The sequence below is a fragment of the Diorhabda carinulata genome, chromosome 7 (assembly GCF_026250575.1).
Source record: "Diorhabda carinulata isolate Delta chromosome 7, icDioCari1.1, whole genome shotgun sequence".
NCBI classification, from domain to species: domain Eukaryota; kingdom Metazoa; phylum Arthropoda; class Insecta; order Coleoptera; family Chrysomelidae; genus Diorhabda; species Diorhabda carinulata.
Window position 1 is genome coordinate 4,520,704 of NC_079466.1, and position 23,723 is coordinate 4,544,426.

The 23,723-nt window shown below is 31.1% G+C and overlaps 1 protein-coding gene across 4 annotated transcripts in view; it reads right to left on the minus strand.

The window, feature by feature from the left end:
* The window catches only part of LOC130896264 (homeobox protein abdominal-A homolog), a 159,976-nt gene extending 144,038 nt beyond the window's left edge, over positions 1 to 15,938 (minus strand). For 3 of the 4 annotated variants that reach the window (XM_057804238.1, XM_057804236.1, XM_057804240.1), the window contains exons 1-2: positions 14,953 to 15,938; positions 7,969 to 8,001 (exon numbers count right to left, since the gene is read on the minus strand). In XM_057804238.1, the coding sequence (XP_057660221.1) occupies positions 7,969 to 8,001; positions 14,953 to 15,616 (697 nt within the window). In that variant the 5' untranslated portion in view covers positions 15,617 to 15,938. Of the gene's footprint in view, positions 1 to 7,956; positions 8,002 to 14,952 lie in introns of all 4 variants that reach the window. The other variant, XM_057804237.1, reaches the window with a different exon arrangement.
* Positions 15,939 to 23,723: the final 7,785 nt, after the last annotated feature.

Genomic DNA, 23,723 nt, shown 5'->3' on the forward strand with positions numbered 1-23,723 from the left:
AAGAGATATGACCGATTGGAATTACCCCACAAAATTTAGTATTGTGTTACTCGTTAATGCTAATTAATTTATGAGTACTTATTGTGTGCATCTCCAACTGTTTCCTAATCTTTTTCGTATTTACATTTTTCTTGCCTTAATCACATTGCAATCTTTTGGTCCATATTTAACGTTGCGGCCTTTTTCTGACTAGAATTATGCTTTTCTCTTTCGTAGTTTCGTTTCATTAATTAGTTGGTGCTATATCGTCATCAGAGAATTATCGGAATAATGGTGATTTTATTAAAGCCGTCTTTAATTGCTTTGCCGCGTTCGACACATATGTAGCTGGTATTTCTAACATGAAATTTTGACTTTTTTATAAAGTGGTGGTAGTTATGAGGGTTAAGTATAGGGTTATTAGTCTCGATTTCCTTTAAATCAAAATATCTTACACATAGCGAAAATCCTTGGATTTGGACGTCGTATACAAATCAAATATAAGAAAAAACCAAAACTATACAACATGCACCCGGAAATTTGTTATGTATTAAAATCGATATTACTCTGACATCATTTCTGAAAACACATGATCGTTTAAAATAAAGCAGATCGCAATTGAGCTAACGTCTTCCTTTATTAAAAGAAGGCACTAACTTTATTAAAAGTCTTTATTAATGGCGCCTTGTGGGCGTGCGTACCAGTCAGATATGTCACAAATAAAGTCGATTTTATTGAAATCCCCTATCTGATATTTCCCTATTATCTTTGCACCATTCGACAGTCTAATACCATATTTGAAATTCTTGTAACACTTCCTCCAACTTCTTTATCATTTGTTTATTCACAAACTCTTGCTTGATTATAAAATGCGTCAGTATGATTTGAACAATACAATCAAGCACCACTGCTTATCAATAAATCTGTTATGGTTATAGCATTTTCACATTCAAGTAGTCTTAGTTTGAACTAATATTTCCCTTTCCAATTTTGCTTAACATCTCTATGGAGATAAATACAAATGACAGTGTTGTAAACATAATATTTTGAATATTTCGTACAATTGTCCCAACAAGTCATAAATGAAGTCCTTTTATGAAATTCCGTCATATAAACAAGGTCAGTTACGTTTTGTATATGATGGAAGAAAACTAATTTAGAAGATTACGCTAGAGGCGACGACCACAGTCGAATATGGTTTTAGAGGGCGTTAGCCCAATAAGCTCGGTTGCAGCCGCCTTGTTTTAAAGTAGCTTCAAGAGAAATTACGAAAAATATAAGTAGATTAGTACATAAATATTTTGCATTTCTAAATGAATATATTAAAATTTCACACAGTGTGATAGTATAAATTTTAACAAATTCAAAATAAATATTCATGGATTCTTATGCGAAAAAATAAAACTTATCTGGTTTCTACATAACAACCTTTTTAATCCTTGCAAATAATACTTGACGTCTTTCTTTTCAAGATAAGAGATAACGTCATTATCTGACAAATATATCTCTCCTCCAAGTCAAACTTTGAGGTTAGAGAAAAGGAAAAAAGCGCTGTGAGACAGATCTGGTGAATACAGTAGGTGTTCAACCGATTGGAATAAAAATTTCGTGAATTTTATACATGGCCATAACCGGAGTGTGAGAAAGTGCTTTAGCTTGATGGCAAACACATCCTTCGACAAATATGGTCGCTTTTTGCAAGTTTCTCAATTATCTAAACAAACAAGGAGTTATGTATAATGTATAAAATTCTCCTGTTTTCAAGAAAGTCAATGAACATAATCCTACGACTATCCCAAAAAAGGTCGGCGAAATAAACTTTGTTGTTTTCAGAGCAGGCTCTCCTTTTGCAATCCACTGTCTCGACTATTCTTTCGTTTAAAGAGTGTGGTGGTTGATTGTTTTTTGTCCAATCGAATTCACTTTTGGTCCAAAGTGAGCAAACGCGAAACCCATCTTGCGGGCATTTTACAGTTCTTTTGGTATGCCGGTAGCCTCTGTTTTGTCTCTAACCTTAATCCAGTACCACTTTTTCGATTATGTCCTTGGTTGTCACAGTTTAAATTCAGATCCCAAAATTTGTTGGCCGTAAATGATGGCGTGGAGTTTAAATCCTCTTTCTATTGCTTATGCAGATTGTTTTTTAAAAGAAAATTTTATAGTTGTACAGTTATAAAAAAAATTGCCATAACCTCTTTAAAATACTGATCCGCAGTGAGAAATTGCAATTATATTTATTCTTTAATACCTAAGCATGGTACCTGGTTTTGTGATGTATCAATAATTTGAAAAAATTAATGTCAAGACCATTCCTAATTGGAAAGGAAATTTTTTTAATAATCTTCAGTTTCTCCTAAATATTCAACTCAAATTATTGGATTATTATATTGTAGCTTTCGGCAAGAAGAAACGCACTCCGTGGATGCTTGGTTATATATAAAATATAAAATAGAAATCAGTGAATGCCTCTTCTAATTCAGCACTATTGTTGAGATTTAATCTCAAATTAGGATGCATCTTATCGTTTATTTTTCTTTATTATTCAGTTGATTTTGTAGCGGAGAATGTTTAAGTTATTGACACGTTTGCAACATCATATTGTTATCCACTGTGGATAGTCATCCTTCTCTTCATGCTTATTTACCTTCAAGTTAGAAATTAGCGCGGTTTCGGAAAAGAAAAGAAAGTAGTGTCGAATGAAGTTGTCAGTGTTATTTATCTTTGAATAAAAAATAATTTTAAATATTGGATAGAAATTGTAATAACAACAAATTAACAAAGTTATTTTTATTGCTCAATTAGCAACAGAAATATTTCATATAATTTATATAAATATAATCTAATATATAAATAATGAAGTTGGCATTAAATAAATTTATATTAAATCTATAAAACATCCGGCTTTAAGAATAATTTACTTATCATTATTAACATATGGTATAAGTAACAATGATATTAGCATAATTCAAATTTATATGACAACAATAAAATATCGTTTACAAAGTTTATTAACAATTTCCACTGATTAAAATGTTGCATTTTGTTGATTAACAGATAGTATGAAGTTTAATTTGTTTGAGCTCTATAGCGACGTTAATTCCAACTATACGGCTCAATCAACATTGAACAATAGTGTATGATAATAATTTGATAACTGCTGTTACCATTCTTATTTTAATATATTGAAGAATCTTTTATTATAACAACATAATTTTGGAATCACTTTTGGTTCAGTTCTCTCCACAACTTGAGCAAATATTAGTTGATAGCTTGATTCAGAAAATAAGAAGCACGTGTTCTTTATTGTGTCAATTACGAAAAGAAACCATGAAGTATATAAAAAAGGATTCAAAAATGCGAAGAACAGTTATGAGTGTTATCAGAAGAAATGCTCTAATAGTTGATGATAGGCATCCATCAAAAACCCAGCGCTGCGGTCGATTTTATATGTTTGGTACCATGTTTATTGTATGCACGCTACAATTCTAGGAAGAACTCTAGTTACTTATGGTTTGCAACTAAACGAATGTCTGTAAGCATTCTAAAAAACTGACTTTTTATTAATTCATAATTTTTGTTTAAAGTATTTGTTTCATTTTCGTCTGTTCTTTCGAATAGCCAAAAGTAATTAAACTATTCTGCGAAAACAACAACAGATTTAGTTTGAGTTAATAGCAACCATGATGTGGTGGTGGAAGCTTTGGAAAATGTCAAACAAGATTCATTATATACAATATTGTAACTTGTAATTTTTTGAATGTTGTTTTAGCCATGTCTGACCTTTATCTATACCTACTACTTCAGTTAATTAGTTTATTAAAAACCTCCTTAAATATTCTCATAGCCTCTAATGTACTGTATGTATATATAACTTTTTTCAACGTTATTACTTATTTATTCGTTTTCGGCTTTCCTGAAAATTCATTAAGTCCAAAGTTAGTTGAAGAAAGCCTCATGCATTATATAAGGAGTTTTCATTTCTAGTATTTTAGTACATTGTATACAATCAACATTGTCGAGACGAGTCCCAAAACATTTTTGATTGTACGTATATGATTATTATAATATTAGGTATAAATAATCAGAGGATTGTTTTGGCATTTGGAATTTGTTTCAACTAAATTTCATTGTAAAGAGGATCATAAAAGATGACTGGGTGATCTGTATCTTGTCGACAAGTGCTTCTTAACAGGCGAAGAACTGAGTTTGTCGTAGTATGTCTACAAGGACCTACTGAGAATTGTGAAAATATAATTAATAGATGGGAAGTAAATAGTCTGAATATTTGTAATATATTTATCAACAATATCGGGATATAATTATGATTATTAATTTTTTTGGGTAAACTACTGTTAACTTCTATTTCAAATTTATAATTTGTGTATTTTTGTGAAATTATTTGTATTTTATGATTTAAAAAAAGAAGTAAAAACAAAGCTATTGTTGAATATAATTTTTTCAAAAGAGAAATACATACTCCTCTGAAAGTAATAAGATACCCAATGCTCAATCAATTTATATATATATATATATATATATATATATATATATATAAATATATAAAAGAATTAAAACATTATTTTGTTACGGAAACTTATACTATAGGATGAATGGAAATGATACAGAAGTAGACTACCTGCTACTTGAAAATCATCCTCCAAATCCCTCAAATAATCGTTTTAATAATTTGATATTCTTGTCACAGCGTGACTTTAATAATTACGGAAATATAATACACTTTCTGTTAGATTTTTGAAATAGATGGTAATTTCAATTAAATATGTTACCAAAATCAGATTCCTATCACATTTAACGTGAAATACATCTTCTTGAATGATAAAATCGAAAAGGGTAATTTATTTGTCTAAAAACAGCAAAATTAAAATAAAAGAAAGTGAATTTAATCTGTTCTGGACTTTACGTAAACAATTAATTGATCAAAGTGATCTTTCCCATTTCTAATCTCAAACATTGAGTCATCAAATTATTGTCATGAGATTAAACAAAATTTGAGCTAGTGGATTATCAATACCAAAAAAATTTGTGAAGGAAAATATCGTGATATAATATGAAATCACTTTCGTATTTAATAATTGTGGAATCAATTTCCAATGACAAGAATTGGGATAATTATTGATGTATTTTGTTTTATCAGAAAATTGATACCTCAAAGATTGGAAGCATTCTCTGATATGATATCACGTAGAACATATATGTGAAAATACATTTAGAACAAGCTGCGAAAATATGCGAACAGAAAAACAAGTAGAAATTTGCTTAAATATCGAGCATCAATAAATAAATAAATGATTAATATGTCAATAATTTTTAGACAAAGGTGAATAATAGTTTTCCAAAGAAATTAATACCTCGCTTATATACCCTTGAAGTTAAGATTCACGAATTCTAAGCTTATCATCCAATTGAGCTTGTAGAAACTTTCAAGAAGTGAACTAAAGTCAGAGAGATTGGTATATCTTTTAGTGTTTCAGGATTTCGAAGCATATCTATAAAAGAGTTTGAGATTTGTTGAAATATAATTCAAAATTTGGGATACCACACTTTAATAAAATTACATTGTCATAATAGTGATTTCAACAAATGGCGAAGGAAATTTCTCCCACCATAATTTACTAGAACTAAGTAATTGGTAGAGAGAGTGCAATTAGGAATATATTCACCCACTGTCAATAATTATTTCCAGTTTGATTTATGTATACTTTATTAATCTATACTACGCTAAAGTACTAAGAAAATAAAGCTGCGGAATTATCACATAGAATATTATTAATAGCCTAGAACAACCCAACAAATGAAGTAATAACGATAGCAAAAACTATAGACTAATATCGGTAATCGGTACTAAATGAAAGTTATATAAACATATTATTGAAGATATACAGGCGCATATAAATCCAACAAATTAAATCAAGATTATATATTTACTTTGAAACAAATCACAGATAAAATAATAGAAACATACAATAGAATGTACGTTGCAACCAATAAAAACGAAGAAACAATACTGGAAGTAGAGAGAGAATGAATAATTGATAAATGAAGTTGAGAATACATATAAGAAAAACAGAGAATGTAGTACCAGTTAACGGGAAGACGACAATAAGCTTTGTATTTGGAATAGGTACACAAATGAGCAAATAATGAAAGAAAACACACTCAAGATAAAAACGACTTGTTGATATTTGCTGAGATAGAGGAAATGAAACAACATGGTCTGCAGATTAATATAGAAGAGACAAAAATAAATACATAAGTACAGAAACAGAAAAACAATGGCTTAATAAAAGCTAGAGTTTCCAGGGAAAATTGGAAGACACATGAAATAATGACGAAGATATAAGTATAAAAGATATCATCCACATAGCACCACACAGAGGTTTGTTTTCAAAAGAAAGATATAACATAAAGACACTAAAATCTCCGAGTCAGTACTACTAACAATTCTGGATACTAACCAATAGATAGAAGCAGAAAATAATAATTTTTGAATGAAGATAGAGCCAAGTGAAGAGCAAAGATGCTGCGGGTAAGTAACTATACTAATTTAGATAAATAGATAATGGTGTTTATCGGATAATCGTTTATTCTGTTAAACGGCCACACTATACACTGATTCACCAACGTATTCTCAATTTCTGACCCCACCAATAAGCAAATAAGAGAGCTTTTAATCAGTATTAGACAGTCATGACTCTACAGATACTTATTTGATAGTATTTAACCTTTCATGTAAAATATTGCATATCCGTTCGATTTACAGGCATATTCTATTTAGATCACGATCGCTAAACTAAAAAGCACGTATCTTATCAGCAATTTTTAAGGTATTTATGGTAATCTGGATACCTAAATATTATCATCGATCATATGACTATGAAAGCAGCGGGTAACCTACAAATGATTCCATGTGCTAAGCACTTTTAGAATAATGTTTTCATAACTTTTTCTCGATTTCTTCTTCTACATTTGAATAGTTCTCTTATATGTACTAGTATATGAGTATTTCTAATCTAATGATCAGATATGATCAATGTGAAATCAAGTTGTTTGTATAGTAGAAATGATGTGTACTACGTATAAAAATAGAATTGAAAAAATACGATTTTTGTTGCACTAAACATGAGTTTTCGAAAGTATCAACTTCATGGAGAAAACCAGCTGCCCAAAAATAAAATTTAAGCAGACGTAGTTTAGAAAACATGAAAATCCATTGAGTGGGAACTGTAGCAAGAGAAAAAGGCAATCGTTATACCCTATAAAGTAATATAACTTCTTATGTCGATCACATTTATAATTTCAGTAACGTTTTCTCATCATATAGCATTTTCTTTGAATAAACTGAGTGCTATGGACAACTATCGCTTGTTTCAAATGGAATTAGAACATGTGTTAACATAAATCTCTTATTATTATTAAGCTATAAGCATTTGAATCAATTTTTGATTACTCTCTAGATAACCTCATAATTTACAGTTGAAACGGCTTCTCAGATAATAGTAAAAACAATACGGATACTGATAACAGTACGTCCAACTAATACAAGACGTTTGTGTGCATTTTTTTAGTTGACTTTTGCACAAATTGCACATTGCCAGATGTTGTATTTATATAATTTGATCAAAGTGAAATTATTATGTTTAACCGATCCTACAGCCTTCCTAATGAAGAAAATTAAAGCAATATTATCAACAGTCATGAAATGGTATGCTACAATCAATAGGTGAAACATTTGGTACTATTTTTCATGTTATTATACTCGTGCAAGTAACAATTTTTGATGATAATTTTTGTTGTTGTTAATTAAATGAAAATCTATAATTATTTAACACTATATCTAAATACACTATTAAAAACATCATCTATCGTCTTATACCAAATTCAACCACAGCAATCGATAGTTATATACTTAAAGTCAACTGAAATATATAAAATAAATAAAAAAAAATGTATATGTACCATTGTACTCACCACAGACGACCCGATCAAAGGGACTCATCCAGTCTAAAAAAGAAAAGATAAGCGTTATCATTAGTACGTTTAAATATGTATATTAATAGTACATTAAAATGGATAATATTCATGTTATCAGTAAAGTTATGGATGTTTTTGTTAAACTTTTGCTTTATAAATGATATATAAATACCCATATAATTTTCACATTCGAATAGGAATATTTAAATGAAGCGAAAGTACAAGATTTCTCTATCAAAATATTTCGTTAACGGGGCTCCTACCAAATAATATATAATAATATCTTGAAATATGAAGGTTCATATAAGTATGAAGTATGAAGTACTTTATGCATCTCTTTTATGATATATTTGAAAAAAAATATTTGCATAATTCGGAATAAAAATTTTTTATAAGAGAACTGAGATAGGAATTAGTTGCTTAGAAGTCATAAGTTACTATATTGAAAAAGTAGAGGTGGTTAGGAAATAAATCGTATCGAAGCAATAAGAAATTCATTCGCTAATTCTGGTATAACAAAACTAAAGAGAAAATATTAGATAATTTGATAAGAAGAAGTATAAATTGAAAGAGTACAAACAGAAAACTAAGAAGTAAAAGTTATAATTTCTTATAAACAGCAAAAACAGCAATTTTATAGATATCAAGACGATAGATGAAAAAAGTAAATAAATAGATAGAATAAAGAGTGTTCTTCTTCTTAGTTCTTCTTAGACATCTTAAATAAATATGTAGGTGAAGAAACTGCTATGAATGAGAATATATTGCTAATAGATTTTAGTCATGCACGTGACAATAAATTGGAAAATATTGTTGTCAAGTTTTTTATAATACAGTTCAAAATCTTTGTTTATAGGTACAACTAGATAGGAATTCTTTGAGTAAAACAAAGTGTAAAGATTCTGGCCAGTTCGATAATTTGATTTAAAATGATGTCTCGGCACAGAGGGACACTATCAACTAAGCATCTGTAGGTAAATTCAAATTCTTTTTCGCTCATTTATTAATTTTTTTTTTCAGCTAACCGCTAGTTAACTTGGACAACTCAGTACAACTTTAATAAATACCGCTTTATTTTGAAGTATACACTTCAAAAGTTTAAAGTTTATTAGAGACATTACAAGCTGTCAAGATAAACATCCTAGTGGTCGATCAAATGAGATGACTGCCCCAGAAATAGTGACAAAACCTACAAAGCGTTGCTCGGTTATCAACGCACGATCTAGTTGATAAATTTGGAATTTCAAATGAAGCGGTGCATCGTATATTAATTCAAAATTTAGACTTGAGAAAGCTATATGTCAACGTTGGTTAAACATGGGGCTATCACTTCATACCCGACAAGATCATAATATTGGTTTCAAAGGAGGGTAAAAGGATCTAAAAAACTTAAACTCTGTTCTATATGGAAGCAAGCTTATCTGAAAATTTTGTTTCATCAACACATTGCATCAGTTCACACAAATGCGTTATTGCAATTATCGAAATTATTGAAAAGAAGTTTTAATTGCATCTGTTCTGCATCTGATGAATCTGATTCCTAACTTCATTCAGCGGTAAGCGATTGAGAAGTGATAACGAAAGATAATGGCGTTTCAAGGAGCATACTGATGCCATCGAAATTATTAAATATAGTTAAAAAATGTGTGAAGATGTTGTGATAAATATACGAATTTTTTCACAATGTAGGTATGTGTTTTCTTTGTTGGATAGGGTAATTCTGGAATTTCTGTCATAAATCCATGGGGAGACTTAAGTGGCGCATTATATCAAATATGTATCGAACAAAAAGTTTGTCTCAAAATTTTATCTAACATAAATGTCATGGCTTAATAAAAGGCATAAGAGAGAATTTACCACAAGTAATGAAATCGATTTCTCAATCTGAGTATTATATTTATTATTATTGAATGAGCTCTTCCTTCGAAGGCGACAAAGACATCATGGATGAATTTAAAAACTGTTTGTAGTTATCTGGATATTTCTAACCATCTATTTATTCTTGTCTTAAATTGATATAATATATATCAGTATCAAGGGAAGATATTTATAACACTTTGTATATTTGTGAAATTTAATAGCGGCAATAGTTATAAACCTTTCCTAATTAACTGCCACATTTTTTAACTGCAAAACGTTCAACTCCACACAGTGAAACATTCGAAGAAAAGGTAATTATCGTAAATATTATCGAGAATTCTGTCAAAATACGTTTCTAAAATATTCACTTACTGCAACCGACAAGACATGAATATTGGTCTCGACTTTGTTGATTGTTATGAAGCAAGTGGATATTGAATATATCTTATGTTGTATATTTGGATTATAGCAATCTTATGGAACTAAAATAACTGTAATTCCCGAGCAATTTCCTTATCCATTGAAACTTATCCAAATTTATGTATCCTATCATTTTTACAGAAACTCTGACAAGCGATAGAAATGTATTTCCAATTTTTAACCACTAGTTTACCGTCAGTCTTTTTCCCAAAATCATCTTCATTTCCTCTTTTATAACGAGACGAGATTTTAATTTTAATTATTATATATATGAATTAATACGTAGGAAATAAACGATGAATATCGATATATAAATCGTAATTTTCTTTTTCCTTAGGTAAATATGTCTTGAAGTCCTTGGTTTTCAATGTGTTTTCACTTGTTTCTTCATTTTATTTCTACTCCTTTTTGTGTATAATACACTCTTCATTTTCATATATCATTATCTTTCTACTTACGTTCCCAATGTTTTCTTAATATTCTCAATTTCTTAGATATTTTATGTATCCTGGATTTTTTTACATAGCCCCTTTTTGATCTCCAATTTTTTTGGCTAGAATAGTTTCCTCTATTTCCATCTCTATATATTTCGTTCCCTTTTCGAACTCAGAGTCGTTTTCTATTCACTATTTTGTGCAACGTCATGTATACTTCAAATAAAATCATGATTTACGAAAGTATAGAATTCGATTCATTATTTCGATCACTGAATCAAATTCGTGAGAAGATATTGATTTGCTCCTGTAGAGCTATTCCTCTAATTCAAAATCACAAGTTTGGTAATAACTATAAAGATCTTATACAAATCGACGTTATCTCGTTACTAAAATTTTGTACAATTTTTAAGATAGTTTTTTTTATTTATCTAAAAAGCAAGCACAAGAGTAATTCGAGTAGTGCTGGCGGTGTGGAGATGCCTGTAGATATTTATTTTGAACTACTGTATGCTGTTGTGTTCGCTAAAGACGTGCCTTTGTAGCTGATTCCACGGGCTTGAACTTCTCCAAAGAAAGGAGTTCTGTACGTCTGCAGACAAACTCTGTGCTCATGAGTCACCTGTCAAGTAGGTCTTGCAAATACTGCTCTAGGTGATATTATGTTGGGCAGCTCAGAAAAGTATCTGCCGATAAAACACAGCCAGGTCAGCGACCTTTTGTAAACACTCTAAGTTGTCCAAGTTTCTGATCGACTCTGGATCGCCTATTAGTCTAATTGCTCTCTTCTGTATTGAGTCGAGCATTCTCAGGGTATGCTTGGGAGCCTAGCTCCAAATAGGAGGAGAGAAATATTCAAAAAATGGACGAGTTTGAACCTTGTAGAGAATTAAAAACTGTCATGGAGTATAGCTTTTTGGCCTTAAAAGCTAATTCGGCTAAGACATGCTGCTCTCAACCTCAACACCCAAATTTTGAATGAGAGATATATTTACCACACCTATCTAATATGCGCCACAAATTACTAAAAATTAAAGGGATTATTTTACGTGTTTAAACTATCATTAACCAACTTTCAATTCAAGTCAATTTATCGAAAAAGTAGTTTATATAAAGACAAATTAAATTTTACGCGTAGATTTATAGCTTAACCTTTACCTTAAAGACAACTAGAGAGTTATTCAATTGATAAAAGTGTTGAAATTTCATCTCTTAAAAACCAAAACACAGTTTCGTTTATCTGCTTTCCGTCGGATCTTGAACAAACGGACGCGTAAATTTAATAGTAGCGATTCAAAACCCATAAAAATGTTTTATTGCTTGTACTAGCCCTTAAAGTTACTCTCGAATATTGCAGTTTATCAAATTGAATCGTTTTTAAAGACAGATGTCTTGATTTATGTGCTCATTATATTAAAAATCCACACGTAAAAAATATTCTTATCAAATAAACAGTGGAATAAAACAGATGAAAAATGTATTATTGATTAAAAATCATAGATTAGAGAAAATAACTGGAGTGAAAATAATTTTTCGATATCCTATCTTGGACTTGGATAAATTGTTTAAAATCAACGCATTTAAATCATTCCGTCTTTTTTCACAATAATAAATTTTGACGTGACCTAGAAAACTAATTAGAAAAATTGTCATGCTATATAATGTCAAATTTACAATTTCAAGAGATGCAGATCATTCAGCTCATTTTGTCTTCGGTTAGGTGAAATGACCGTTGTGAGAAATGAAAAATTATTATTATTGTCATAGGTTCTAACCTTCTTAAAAAAGATAATTTAGGTTTTGCGAAATAAAGTAAATGTAATTTCGAGAATCTAATTTTTTTGTAAAGTATCTTCTATGTAGCAAATATGAGAAGTTATTGGAAAAAAATCAACATTAAGTTGTCTACTATAATTTTCATTTTTGATTACAATGAAAAATTCACACTCGGCTTACTACTAATGGCTTAACACTAATTAGAGGTGATAAAATAGAAGTAATTTATGAACAACAGAATAAATGGCTCCAATTGTCCTTATATGAGTGCGTTTTTCAATAGATACACCTTGGATTTGTCCAAAAGAAACTTGTTCTATAATATTTGATCAATCTGCTTGAGTTATTCTGTTTTTCATTTTTCCACTATCTTTCGGAATATGTTCTTGACAAATTATTTATTTTACCGTTTTCCGTACAGAAAAATCCATTATTGTAGGGTCTGGTAATTTAGCAGGCCACCACGTCAGACTCATTCTCCTAAGCCAAACTGATTATTTAGACTATTAGTACTTATTTGTGAAGAATAAGCAGGGCTGCCGTCATGTTAAAAGAAACGAGTCTGTCGACTATTTAAGAGAAGCTCCACAATTAACCTTGGCGGAATTTGTAAGTTCATTTAAAATTCCTTCAATAAAGAAAGGCCCGATTTTTTCTAGTTCCAATGCTACAGCACACCAAACTTTGACTTTCTTGCTATGATTCTGGTATGGGTAGTGCCCAGATAGCTTTGGAATAGTGAAACACCATTTGTGATTAAAGTCAATCAGAAAAAAGTATCAATTTATTATGAAAATTTCCGTTATCTAAAATAAGCTTCCCCAAAGACAAACTGAACTTCAATCACCTTCTTCTAGTAAACCTGCACCAATTTCATTATAAGTTTTTGTATCTTTCTTCTCATAATGTATGATTTCTATTGTAAGAAATCTATCGAGCAAACGGCGAGCAATACTTTTCTTCATTTCAGTATATCTCCCACTGAACAAAGCAGATTTATCGATCTTTCGCCGGTTCCATAGCATTTAAGCACATAAAATTTTTCCTTCAATTTTATCAATATTGTTATGGAAACTATTTCACTTTTTCTTGATAACCTTTGGTAAATTAACATAGTTGACAAACTTTTTGTCGTATTTACTATATAAAGGGACTTTTGCACTTTTTTTCAGTTGTTTTGAAAATTAGTCTTTAATCAACTCTAAGAAATGAGCATTTGAATCGAGAATTTTCCTTGCTTCTACAAGTCATTTCACCTATACAGGTATTTAGTATATTGATAGCCGAATCAAAAATCGGCAATAACTCTCCTAGAAAAATTTTGACAAAGCAATTAACGATGATAATGAAACAGCATAAGAAATCTAACAATGTAATGGATACAAACGAAGACAACGAAATTAACAGTTTTTGATTTCTACAATATCTATTAAAAAGGAAATTTTTATAAAACCGAAATGAATTTGTTAGCATTTTAATAACAAAAATTAAATAAATGAACCCAATAAAACCAGTTAAAACAGTTATAGCTGAGTAAACATTATTTGAGTAATTATGTAAATTGAATACATCAAATACAAGGAACCTAGAAAAGAGCTTCGCCTCTTAACCGCATTTTGAAATTTAAAGTAAAAGACTGAATTTCGAATCTAGGGATACATAACATCCAAGTTTAAAATAATAATGATTGATTGAATGGAATGATAAGATAGGGTTAGTATAATTCATTTCTTTCAATGGGAAGATATTATTAACCATTTTTTAGATCAAAATAATTTTATATTTGAGATAAGTAATACATGCGCGTTATCATTATTCTATTTTACCTACAAAACTGGCTATTAAACGAATACATATACCCAATAAGTACAAATAAATATTGCAAAATACACAAAGAGTTGTAAATACTTCCAAAAACCATAATTCACGAATGAATAATAACTTTTAATATTGATTGTGTAAGTATGAATGAGGAAATTGGCAACAAATTTGAATCATTTTCAACTGACTAAATTATAAAAGTGTATAATTTATTTTGAAGTCGTAGTAAATTTTGGAAACGGTATTCAAGTCGTAAAATGAGTTTATACGAAAAATACAAAAGAAGTCGCATAAATATTATCCGATGAAATATTGGGCGATAAAAAATATTTTAATGTCATATGGTTGTATGGACCGCATGACATACTTAATAAAACACAAACAAAATACGCATGCGTCATAATAATATGTGCTTACAATAAAATAAAATGAAATTATTCACTTTTATGAATTGCACCGAAAATTCTATCAAATGATTGATGACGATCGTCAACAAATCGCTATTTAATACTTATAATGGATATTTTAATTATTATAAATCATTACTCGGTGATAAAACTAAATAGTTTTGATAATAATGCAATAAATGTTTGTTTAACATCAAATAATTGACAATTATTCCAATTTATATCGATAACTTCGTTTATTGGTTTATTAACATAATAATTACCTGTGATTGACATCCAAGGATATCTTGGAATATCTGGAATAGGTTGTCCTCCGGGTGCGGTAGTTTGTGAACAAGAAGTCAATGGATCTACGACAGCTGAAGCTGCTTGATGATAAAATTGTGCTGCTACTGCCATAGAAGCGGATGCTGCACTTACAGAGCTCGCTGCCGCTGAAACTGCCGCTCCATTTTGATGGTGATGTCCCAATGTATAATTTACCATAGAATCTGTGGGACCAACGTTACCGGTTAAACCAGCCGTGTACCTGCAGGATTTATCGGCGGCGGCATCGACAGCCGCTGCTGCAGCTAAAGCGGCTGTACTTGCACTTGAAGGAAAACCTCCTGGAACCATGCTGCCCGAAGCGGCGGCCGCTCCAAAGGCTGCAGCCGCTACTGCTTGTTGTTGATGATGATGATGAGCTGCCGCCGTCGCTGCTGATACGTAAGGATACATTCTAGATGCAGGTGAAGTCGAGGAAGCGCTACTATTCGAATGTTGAGGAGAAGAACCACTCGGTGAACCTGATGAACTGTAGTTGACAACGGACGCTAAGCTTGCCTCAATTGAAGATGTGCTTACTGGACTTTGAAATAATTGCTGATGATGAAATTGTTGATGGTACTTAGGTAACATACTATCAATAATAAATTTGGAACTCATTGCTGTTGTGCAAGGCTCCAATCACTACACCCTCGCGCACTATATATCATAGTCTGTGAATGTAATACGGCGGCACACGCTTTACGTTTACGACCGGCCACTTAGAGTAATAATATCAACAACGCCGTTTAACCCTATTGCAGAGTATTTGTTACGCGTCCTTCTCCTCTACTTCTTCGAATCCTTTATGACCCATGTATGTTCAGTCTATAGCCCTCTATGCCTTATCCGCGGTACTAGAGCGTAATGGCGCCCCTCCACGACCGTGCCAATCCGAGCAGGTGCTGTGCCGTCCAATGAGAGTTCATAGTTTCCAACTCGGCGGGCTCGCGGCGGCGTTCGATACACGCCGGCCCTCACCCACGGCATTCTAGGATTCTCTCTCGGAGACGAAACTGCACAGTTTACAGACCAACCGATAGACATACTTATACCATTTGTTTTTGTTAATATATATTACATATTACTCATACAATTCCTTACAAATTAATTTTGTATATTGAAAACAAATGGACATTGTTTTTGTTATCTATCATTACCGTCAATAATAATTGTGATAAAATGTAAATATTCGAGTTGAAAAAATTGGAATTATATATCAACATTCATTATTCGTATACCAGGTGTGTACAGAAATGTCTGAAAGTGAAGTATTATATATATAAAATTAACATCCTTATCAAATAATAATAGAATTCATGTTATACAGTGGTATTTAATATACAAAATAAATATACTATGAGTGAAATTGTCATCATCATCAGGTCTCATTTCACACACATCTAATATATTTCTATACAATATCACACTATCTATATAATATACATACAAGGTGTTCCATTATGAATTATAAAAAATGAGTTTATTGCTTCTCTACCTGCGAACATATTGACTTTGATTTACTCAGAATCAGAATTGGATATATACGTAATTAATATTGTAGGATTGATGAAAGGCTTTTTTAGAACTCCTCTCACACAACTAAGATATTTCATCTCTGAAACTTGCAATTTACTATTTGGCTATTAGTGTGGGTTCATGTAGGTATAGACATTTGTTTAAGTAGAGATTTCTCTTTTATTTATCATGTAGTCTATGCTGTAATATATATTTAAGTTATTTTTAATTCACTTGGCAATCTCTGCGTCTTCCTTATTTTCTATTTCTAGTTCAAGGTATTTAAATGTGCACACTGTTTTAATCCTATGCCTTTCTATTCCCATCTTCATCGTACATTTCATTTAATTTATTCCAACGCACATTTTGTTCGAGTTAGATGAACAGATATTTATTTTATCATCTATGAATATGCTGAACAGCAATGGACTAAACCATCCTGTGCTTAGAAGAGACTCTGAAATTTGGTTACTACTAATAACATGGTAGACATTTTGTTTATGTAAACTCATGATTGCATTTCGGTTAACCACCATTTTTATCCCATTCAAAAAATGCATCTATATCTCGGCAAACAGCTTTATCTAGAAGTTGTTTCATTAGAAATACGCAATCTTTTACATTTCCACCTCTGTGGACACTATTTGGTCTCACTTTGTTATCTATGATTTTCTCGTAGACTTTCCTCGAGGTACATCGTAAAGTTATTCCTCTGTAGTTGTTACATTAATTGTTATCTCCTAAATTAAAAATTGGTAGAAAGGATGCTACTCCCCATAAAAGTAACCATGATGAAGATTAAGGTAACGATGAATTATAATCGTTTTATTTATGATGCGAACTATTAAGAAAAAAATGGGCAGATAAAACTGGATTTAGCAAAATTTTGTAGGAGATTATTTATTTTGAGCAATGGAAATATCCCTCATGCCATTCCATTTGATCTACGTGGGTTGTCTAAGAAGTTTCCGTTCCTAGCTTGAATATTAATCAATATACTTAAGTTGTGAGATCGATTTGCGCATACTTAGAGAGATTCTTCCTAGCATCTCAGCCACGCTTGATTTTTGTTTGGCAATCGTAAACCTAAATGAGCCGTTGTGAAGATTAGTTTGAGGATGAAAAAATAGAGTATCGAATTTTGATTAAATATTTGTTTTTAGAAGGTATATGAAAAAGGAGTTAGACAATGTGTATTGGACACGCTGCACCATCATTTACGATCATAAAATTTTGGACAGCTAAATGCACAAGAGGATGTATCAGATTAACTGCGACAACTAGCATTTAAGACGGCCAAAAACTGCGACAATCAGTGATATAATCGAGAAAATACACCAAATGGTACTGTTTAATCGTCGAATCAAAAGAAGATCACACTCCACCTTGGAAACTTATCCGTTGCTATTTTGACCAGTTTATAGACATTCAATTTATATGTTGGTTCCATGGTTTTTTACGCTGTGGTGCCCATGCGTTAATGTTATCGTCAAACGTCACATAACCGTGTGATGTTTGCGCTTTTTCTCGGTCTAATATTGTCTTTCCCGAAATCCGCCTGATTTTCATTTCTGTGGTCGCCAAGAATTCTTTTTTTTTTCTGATATTTCTGGTCTTGTTTCTGATAAATAGGTCGTTATAGGTCTGATTATCGCTTTGTCGTTTGTTGCCATTGTTTCTTGTCTTAGGTGTTTGTTCCGCTATTCGACCTTATTTGCTCTAGCTACTTGTTCCCTTACTTCGTCTTCTACGTCTCCATGTCAATTCCAAGGTAGTGTTTTCCTTTGAGATTAAATATACTTCATAATATTTGAAAATCATCTTCATTTTCGGCATCTATCATGGCTTCATCGGTATAGCGCAGGATTTTGTTTCCTTTGTTACCCATTCCATGACATTTGCCAAGCCGTATGGTTTTTATAATTTCATGCATTATTATATTGAATAACATGAGACTAAGCGAGTCTCCTACTCTGATACCGCTTTTGACTGGTATGATTTTTGTTTGTTTCCAATTAATGCGAGCCTGAACTTGATTGCCTGGTTATATATATATATATATATATTGTAAATTATTGTGTGAGATGTTGGCCACCGTACTTTGGTAGTTCATGTTTGGCTCCAACCTGTCCTGAAGATTTTCTGTTTTTTAAGGTCATCAGTGCTTGGGTCTACTACTTTTTGAATTGTGACTTCTACGTTATTATTTATGTACGTTGTGTCGGTTTTCTTAGTATTACCTTGTCTTCTGATATTTGACTTGATTTGCAGAGTTCAGTTATTTCTTTCCGTTGTTGACTGATTACTCTCTTTATTCGTTTTTGTGCGTCGTACAAGTCACCCACCAATTTTTTTGGGAATTGTTTCCTTTTATCTACCTAAGTATTGAATTAGTTTAGTTCCTAATCCATTTGAGTCTGTTGTAAGCTTCTGGTGTTTGTATAAGCTAAGAAAGCTTCACGTTTTTCGTTTATGTTCACATTTATAATAAAAATGAAATTGAATATAGAAAAATTGTCTTGTTCCTTTACTACCCAGGTCGAAAACTCTTTAGACAACCCTCGTAAGAAGAGTGGTTTGTTTGGGTTCGGCTGAAGCATACTTCTTGTTTTTAATTATGGCGGCAAGTGTTTTTGGATGGTATATAGGTACATGGAACCAATGAGTTAAATTTACTTTTTCTGTTTGCTGCATTTTGAATAGCGGGACATTTTATCCGTTATGTCTAAACTTATTTTATAGGAAGATTCCTATTCAGATGCTGAAATGGTTTTATCAAATTGAGATATTTCGTCTTAATAATGTTGAATGATTGTACAATACTTTTTATAGAAATTTGAAAGTAACCAGACTCACCCGTCTCACAGAATGTGAGTTAATATAGACATTTTAAATAAAACAGCATTGTAATTTCACTAATCCGACTCTTATTAACACTTTAACAAGGTTACATATACTATATAATCTTACAAACATACGTTCGAATTCTCTAAATAATTAATTATGATATAAATCAATTATAGGTACAAGGTACAATGTATTCTACAGAGTAAATTTGGAAGTTAAAACAACTTAATAATTTCCAAAATTTGTACAACATGATCTTCATAAATTTATCATAAGATATTGTAAGATATTCCGTTATACAGAAAACAAGAAATAGAAACTGTAACTGAAATGTTAGTTAGTGTTTAACTAAAAAAATATACTAACAGAGTTGCGCGATTGTACGGAATAATATTGAGGCTTTTGGGCGATATTGAACCCTTATTTCCAATTCTGAATGAGTTTTATTAAAAACATGCAAACCGGGACAGTTAGTGCAACAAACAAGATCCCACTTCAGGAAAAATTTTGTATCAAATATCTCAAGTGCCGGTGACATGTGCTGTAAAATGTAGAGAAAAACGCAGTAAGAAAAGTTGTTTTCAAAACAAAAGAAAAAGAAAAATCGATTATTCTTCAAGTTGTGAGGATGAATCCAGGATTGTGTAGGAGAAGACTGGATCAAATGCAATCGGTGTTTACATGAAGGTTGTACCAAGTTCTGAGATTTCGTTACTTATCTGACAAACAACTGAATAATAAAAAATCAATTTAATAAATGCAAAAGAATTTTTTATGTTATATGTTGAGTTTTGCATTTGTTATTCCAGTATTTTTGTTTGTTGGTTGTTCACACTGATTACCTACCAATAAGTACCACACCATTCACCCTTAGGTAAATGATGACGCGATTTGCTAAAAAAACAATATTGCATTTAAATGTGAGTTTGTTGCGCAAACTGTCCTCCATTTGGACACTCTAAAACATCATCTTTCTTATCAATTTAAAAAATTTGTCGAAAGCTATTCAATAAATTACTATCATTTTTTACTCTTCTCATTATAGAACATCCCCTATTTAACAAAAACCACTTTCTTATTTATTTATTTATAATGATGATCCCGTCTTTACTGAACTCAACTTACAAAGGCGCCTCGCGTAACGAAATTTACTTCAATCGTCTTTGGACATTACGGTTGAAGAAAATTGGGACAATGGGATCCAATAATTCTAGTTACCATACTGGTATGATTTTTACCATTTTGCCTAGGTACAATAAGCTTAGTAATTATAGTGGTAAGAAAATAATTATTTGGAATATGTAATAACTTATTTTCCTTTTTCAAAATAGTGGCCATTGGATATTTTCTTCTTAAATTTTAAAGAAAAATATCTATAAACCCACAACTACTACGGACGGGTTTATATAACCCAATGAAATTGGATGTGCCCTCTTTTAACTGTTAATTGTCGTTCTAGGAATTCTCATGATAAATAATGAGACGGCGTTCGATGTCTACGAAAATCTGCAGTAATCGCTAGAGTTCAATAACTGGTTAACTATGACCCTATGACCCGTCTAAGGTTTTTATATTAATTTTTTTGTCTCAATTTTCAATTTCGGATTTACTTTTTTACTATTCTAGTTGTGTAATAACAACACATCACAATCTAACTGTTTTTTGGGAAAACATCGGGATTATAGATAATAATTAACCTAAACTTGGAGATGTTCCTGGAACAGAACAAATTTATCAACATGAAGAAACTAGCGATACCCGAAAAGATGATTATGAAGAATGGATCCACAGATGACGAAGAAGATTCTGAAGGTAATATTGATGAAAGAAAACGCGTCGATGAAAAACAAATAAGAAGCATCCGAATAGCTCACCGATTCATGTGAAAAGTAGCTTAAAATAAAAATAAAATTACATGGAAAAATGTACGTATAATACTAGATAATATTGTAGATATCATTGTAGCATCTACTAATAAAAAAATAGAGGATATTCAATTAAAATATGGATCTCTTAAAAGACCCAAAATATGCTGTGATCATTTTTCTGTAATAAATAAAATCGCCAGAAACGGAATATAATAATTTCTTGATCTTGTTTACCTGCTAGGAATATTTAACATAAACTAAAGATTGAAAGTTTGTATGGGCTACAGACCGAAGCGTAAGAGAAATTTCTCGACTTATAATTTCCATAGCTACGATCTCCTTTCTACTTGGTAGTTTATGCTTCGACCCTTGGTCTAGACCTACCAATTATTTTGCATATAAAAATGAAGCAGTTAAATTCCGAAATGACTAGAAAGGAAAATGAACCTTTGTCGAAATAAATCATTTATATCCTCTGATAGTTTTGTTTTTGAACTTAATTCTAAGTCAACTATTGTGTCGTATGTGTCCAAGAGGAAAGCTGTAATTCACTTCCAGGCATGCACATGACAACATGGTTGGAATTAGTAAGAAATGACTAAGGCTGGATGTTTTAAAACCAAAATCCGGTATCATAACGAACTATAAGTCATATTTCATATGACGCTAAATAGTCAATATCTGTATTTTCCCAGTAAGAATGCAAATAAATGTTTGAATTTCTATAAATTTTTGAGAGTGATTTATGTGAGGCCCATGCAAAGACAAGAATTGATAACCTAGGGATAACCCTATAATTAAGAAGTGCTTTCCATTTGAAGTTCCATGCGATTAAAATGTCTCTAAATCAAAAAGAAGGAGGTGCAGGGGTTCAGGAAAAAAAAGAAAGATAAATAAATCTACGTGCTGTGTTAAGAATGTTGTTTTTATCATTAACATTCACATTTTTACTTAATTCAAATTATGATTCCTAAATTTTCTAAATAAATGCTTCATTTTGATGTTTGTATCTCTTTCTTACCCTTCAAGAATGTATTTAGATTCACTGTAACTCGTAATTACCAGTTAATTTATACCTTCGTCCATAGCAGTTAAGGGTTAATGAAGTAACTTTTTTTATATCTATGAATATGATAAGTTGAAACAATCTATGACCACTTTTTTGTTACACATTGCAGGATCTTATCTTAATATTATTAACATATTTTCACTATAACTTTATCCAATATCGGAAACTAAAATAAAATTTCACTTTCCATGAATTATAACTCTAAATAATAAAAGTTTAAAGTCACAAATTAAATTAATTGTTACTATGAGCAGCATAAAATAACACAAAAATGCCATCTACAGAAACTCCAGGAAACTATACTCCTGTTGGATAAAGATAAAAATAAAATAATTTATACAATATTTTGTATAGGTCTCTGAAGACGATCTAATAATCAAATGAATTAATTAAAATACTTTTAATGATCCAATTCGCCTGAAAAGATTGAAATGAATACTTTATTAACTTATCACGCGAATTACTGCACAAAGTTTGTAATTAAAAACAAGGTATTTTTAACAATGATTCTATATTTATTCATCTTATCATTCATATTTCATATCACGAAGAGAGATAAGAAGTAAATTTATCAAAATGAAGTGTTCGAAGCTGCATTGTACTGGGAAGAATCCTAGAATACCTAATCATTGCCGGTGTTGCCAAATTACTTAAAAATAAAAATAACTTCAAGAAGAGTTTGAAGCAATGGATAGAAGAAGAAGATTAGTTGTAAAGGAATTAAATGAAAAAATGATTAACGGAATTGATATTGGACATATTAGTATATAAAGAAATTGAAATTGGATAACGGAATTGTGGAGGAGGATCAGGAAGAACTAGAATCGTTTTATTTTCAATTTAGTCAGCTTAGATCTAGGTACAGTCGGTAAAATTCACAAACGTTTTGGTAGAGATGCCCCAGTGATAATAGGTAAAGACGGCCAATATATTTGTATTATTTTTTCTTGGGATATCATACCTTCATTGTCTGAAGGACTATGTTCTCAAAGAGGAAAATTAATTGGTAGTCAACCAGGAATTTCCTAAAGGCAAGCTGGGTACTAATTTAATAGTGGCACTTATAGAATACCATCAAGGGCACTTCGTAAAAACTAAAGTTAAGAAATAGGAAGAATGGGACCAGATGGCAGACTCGATGTCGCAAATGAAGCGAAGCTAGTGTACCATATACTGATATTGTAAAGCTCGTCATTTGGATCTTGGACAAATAGCCTACAGATTTGCAAATGCTTTTGCAATTGTTTTTACTTTTTAAACAAATTTAAAAATGAAGCTGCAAGAAAAATCTGGATACGATCTTTTCTTGGTGTTGTCTAGAGTTAGAGGTGGTTAAATGAGAGATTTTTTTAGAGGTAAAGTAAAGAATATCAACTCTGCTCTGATCAAGTTTGGCATTAAATTGAAAAGATTAGCTTGATATCAT